General features: G+C 38.7%; 1 protein-coding gene across 1 annotated transcript; it reads right to left on the bottom strand.

The window, feature by feature from the left end:
• Positions 1 to 2217: 2217 nt before the first annotated feature.
• LOC146570278 (uncharacterized) lies at positions 2218 to 3388 on the bottom strand. Its single transcript, XM_085281157.1, has 4 exons — positions 3355 to 3388; positions 3230 to 3271; positions 2980 to 3035; positions 2218 to 2871 (listed from the first exon to the last, which is right to left on the bottom strand). Exons 2-4 carry the CDS (start codon positions 3232 to 3234, stop codon positions 2369 to 2371), a joined length of 564 nt encoding a protein of 187 aa, XP_085137283.1. The 5' UTR covers positions 3235 to 3271; positions 3355 to 3388; the 3' UTR covers positions 2218 to 2368.
• Between the last annotated feature and the right edge of the window lie 1092 nt (positions 3389 to 4480).

Raw genomic sequence — 4480 nt, 5'->3', positions numbered from 1 at the left:
GCACCTTGGGTTTTCCACACGCTTCTTGCGACCCTGTTGACTATTTTGAATGAAACGCTTGATTGTTCGATGATCACGCTTCAGAAGCTTTGCAATTTTGAGACTGCTGCATCCCTCTGCAAGATATCTCACTATTTTTGACTTTTCTGAGCCTGTCAAGTCCTTCTTTTGACCCATTTTGCCAAAGGAAAGGACGTTGCCTAATAATTATGCACACCTGATATAGGGTGTTGATGTCATTAGACCACACCCCTTCTCATTACAGAGATGCACATCACCTAATATGCTTAATTGGTAGTAGGCTTTCAATCCTATACAGCTTGGAGTAGGAAAACATGCATGAAGAGGATGAAGTGGACAAAATACTCATTTGCCTAATAATTCTGCACTCCCTGTACAGGCTTCAGCAAGTTCAATTAGTTCTATTTCTAGCAGTTGTATAAGACTATCATTGTGGCAAAACATTTTGTGCATGTGTGTGTTAGGTATTTTAGTACCATGGGAGCATTTACTGGATATTGTTTTATAGTGACATTATACAGGAAAACTCTGTCATTCAATAAGGCCTCTTTGTTTTAGTTATTTTTCTCTTTGACCCAAGAATTGATGTGTGAGAATCACAGGCTGGTACAAGGTTGAAATACCACAGAGATCACTCCCTCAGCTACATTAGTTTCTTAATCTTTTAGACGCCTGTTGAGGCCAAATGGTTTGTTTCAGATTTCACTAATGAAAGAACTCTTCGTTTTGTGCCTTGAAAATATGTCGCTGAGATAATCACAATTGTAGCTGAACTGATAAACTACACAAAGGATGCTTCTTCACCCAAGGGCAGGAAGACGCTGCCTTATCTTGGTCTGTACTGGTTTAAACTGATAAATCTGCTGTCTCATGAATTTTACCCTCTATATAAACTGTTGTACTTGAGAATAAAGTTGAGTCAATTTGGGAAGACAACCTGAAGCAGTCTCTGTTTTCTTGTTCTCCCAAGCTGCTCCCGAGCTCATACTAACACGCTGAATGGCATGCTTGAATGTTGCTTGAGAATATATTTGACTGTGTTACAGACTAAGGTACATTCTCTGCTGATAGACGTCCACGCCTCGAAGGAAGTCGATCCACGGATTAGGCCCTGGAAACCGTTTCCTTCAGTGTGTATTTTGATTTGTGTGCAGATTTGTGTGTGTGTAATCAATTTTTAAATGTTTTGAATAAATCGGTAAATCTGTACAGACATTTCTGAATTTTCAAAGGAATCTGTAAATGTGTATTTATAATTCCAGAACAGCGACACTCAATTTTAGCATTAAAAAAAATGGCATTGAAAAATAAAAGTTTTACATTTACCGCTTTTTTTTTTCTCGCTTTTTGCTCTCAGCAGTTAAGTTTCGGGGCTTTATGGCTGAGCCTTGGCTGTAATGTCACATAATTTGCATCCAACAGACCTAATAGCTGCCCAACTTTACCGAACAACATTGTAATGAATGTTTTGAGTTCAGGTGAGACTCAGAAAGAGCTATAAGGGTTTTTTTTTTTTTTTTGCTTTTTCCTTGTTATCACTTGGAGGTGGACTGGTTTACAGAAGTCCACTCTTAACTAGATTAGTAGTTGCATTTGACAAACAGCTGCAAGATGAGCTAGATGACCTTCCTGTAGTGCCCTTAGCCCACGGATGGGCATCGCCAGGCCTCGAGAGCCGGTGTCCCTGCCCGTTTTAGATGTGTCTTTGAACCAACACAGCTGATTTAAATGGATAAATTAGCTCCTCAACATGTCTTCAGTTCTCCAGAGGCCTGGTAACGAACTAATCATGGGATTCTGGTGTGTTGACCCAAGGTGAGATCTAAAACCTGCAGGACCCTCGGGGCCTGGAATTGCCCACCGCTGCCTTAGCCCCAAGGAGTTGGTACTGCTGCACAAGCATCATAAAGCTGCCTGTAATTCCCAAGGCTTGAGTCAGACTATTAAAACATCCTTTAACCTTACCTCTGTGCCCTGCAATTGTGTCCACAGTAAGCTATATATAAGAACGCCTTCAAGGTGACAGTAAAGACCATTTTGTCCGTGTTTAAATTGCATGGCTCAAATTTTGACATTTGATCATTTTCACAGTTAAGGTTTTTAAAGAGATATATATATATATATAATAATAATGTAGTGACAAGACTGCCAGTTTCTGGAATATTGCCTCAGGAAACATGGCAAAAGGCATCAGAATTGATTTAAACAAGTCAAACCAAAGTCATTTATTGACAAATTTTGAGTCATAAGCAGCAGAGACACAACATTAACACCTGCAAGGTAAAGACAAGTCCATCAACCATCACTAGCTTAAGAAACCCAATTCAAGAGAGCTAGTCCCAGCTCTTCAGTAGACAATGTGAGGAGCAAACATGTAGCTGGTGTATGGGAATAGCGGCACAGACAAACCAAGAGATTCTGTGGCGGTGTAGCGGGTTTGGGCGAAAGCCGCTCTTCCTTTGTGGTAGCGTGAACGGGAACTTAAGGAGTAGACTGGCTCCAGACCATACACGTCACTGAAAACTGGCTCGTTTTCACCATTGTTGATGCCAGATTGAGTGTTAAACTGTGTAGGTCCTGTCTGATACTGACCCGCTGCATATCTGTCCGAACCTCCTCCCGGAGACCCATACTGACCTACTGCAAAGCCAACTGCTGGAGCTCCATACTGACCCACTGTATATCCCAACGAACCAGCTGCTGGAGCATCATACAGGGTATATGGAGGACTGCTCTGTACTCCATAGCCACTACTAGTGCGTTCTGGTGCTTTGTCAGAGTCACTCCCCGTTCCCCTGAATGTATACCAAGGAAGAGTTTGTGGTGTCTCAGCTCTGTTCAGTCCCAGCCCTAGAAGAGAAATTAATGGAAGCTAAGACTTTTAAGCTTAGCTACTAATACATTTAAGCTCCCATTAACTTTAACTGGTCAATCATTTAAGTTTAGTAAACCTCTTGCCTTTCTCCACAGGTGCACAAGTGATGCTTCCAGTGAGACATAATAGCCACAACCACCTGCAGACCATGTTTTTAAAAAAAAAAATAATAATAATAAATAAAATTCATGATATGTACACATCCAATCCACACCCATAATGCACCCTTCCTATGAAGCATCACTGCACATGAACAGTTTTTAAAATTTCTGACTTTAATGCAGACACCGCTGGATTACGGCACTCTTTTTTTAGTTTTATAGCATCACTTACCTCATTTTGCTGTAGAGTAAGGTGTTTCAACCTCCCAAGAGTCTGTTACAGGATCACAAAAAATAATAAGATGCATAATAGACCAATAAATAAACTACAATGCAAACTCAATACCAGCACTGTACCTTATTGCAACAGGAGCTTCCACATACTGACTAGAAACAACAAGAGCTGATTTTATATGATCTTTGCTGCAGAGGGGACTGATTGCTCAGTGGTAACAGCTGCCTGTGTAGTTAATTGGAAACAAGTAGCTTCTCATTTGTGGAGATGTCCCCATGTTTCCCTTTTATTCTACCATCTTAAGTTGTTTCCACATTGTCTTTCCACCAAATTGTGTCCTCTTACAGTCTCTAAACCTTTCATCACCAACACAGTTTTGTTCCATCCTTCTCACAGCTTCAAATCAGACCAGATGCATTTCACAAGGTAGCATTTAGAGTTTTAATAACATTTTAGGAATTAATAAAATACTTATTAAAAATACTATGTATTTCATTCTTTTTGTCAAATTTCTCATTATCTTTGATTATGTATGTGAGGGGGGATCTGAATCAGTATCTTATCCATTTAGTAACTGAAGTTTAAATCCCAACTCAAAACTCATCTGTTCAAATCTGCATATTCACTGTGAATCCACTGTTTGTTCATTTTATCTTGTGCTTTATTTTTTTGTTCTTATTCTGCCATTGTTTTACTAAGTGTTTTATCCTATTGTAAAGTGTCCTTGGGTGACTTGAAAGGCGCTCATAAATAAAATTTATTATTATTATTATTATTATTATTATGAAGTGTTTTCCAAAATTTTAAGGAAGTGTTCACATTTTCTGAGATAAAATATGCAGCCTTTGCATTTATTATTGTCACAATGCATTTATTGCAGAGCTCTATAAAGCATTTCCAATCTGAGCTAGGATCTGTTTTTCTGGTTTTGGCTCACACCACATTACACTCATGAAGTAACTTTAAAAGTTCTTGTGTGAACCAGGTATTTTTACGACCTTAAAATCTCTATTTTTTTAATGGAGCATGTTTATCAATGATTTTAATGAAACCTTCATAGAAAAATTCCCATAAATTTTTCACGTTTGGAATAAGATAAAGCTTATCCCAGCCAAAAACATGTACAACATTTACAAATCCCTATACAGGAAAATGTTTTATGTTTCATTTTACAAGAATTCCAGGCTTGGTTTTGAGAATTGTCTAATTGTAGCAATGACACAGTGGTCACTGATGACATTTTATATT

Source organism: Mchenga conophoros, linkage group LG7 (genome assembly GCF_057382185.1).
Source record: "Mchenga conophoros isolate Kocher_MC1m ecotype Shallow Benthic linkage group LG7, M_conophoros_male_GT1.1, whole genome shotgun sequence".
Taxonomy (NCBI): domain Eukaryota; kingdom Metazoa; phylum Chordata; class Actinopteri; order Cichliformes; family Cichlidae; genus Mchenga; species Mchenga conophoros.
This window is presented reverse-complemented; position numbering and strand designations above follow the sequence as displayed.

Excerpts from the sequence above, each read along its gene's own strand:
- LOC146570278 (XM_085281157.1), bottom strand. Across the intron at positions 2,872-2,979 it reads TTGTGCACCTGTGGAGAAAG|GGCTGGGACTGAACAGAGCT; the intron begins GCAAGAGGTTTA and ends TTTCTCTTCTAG.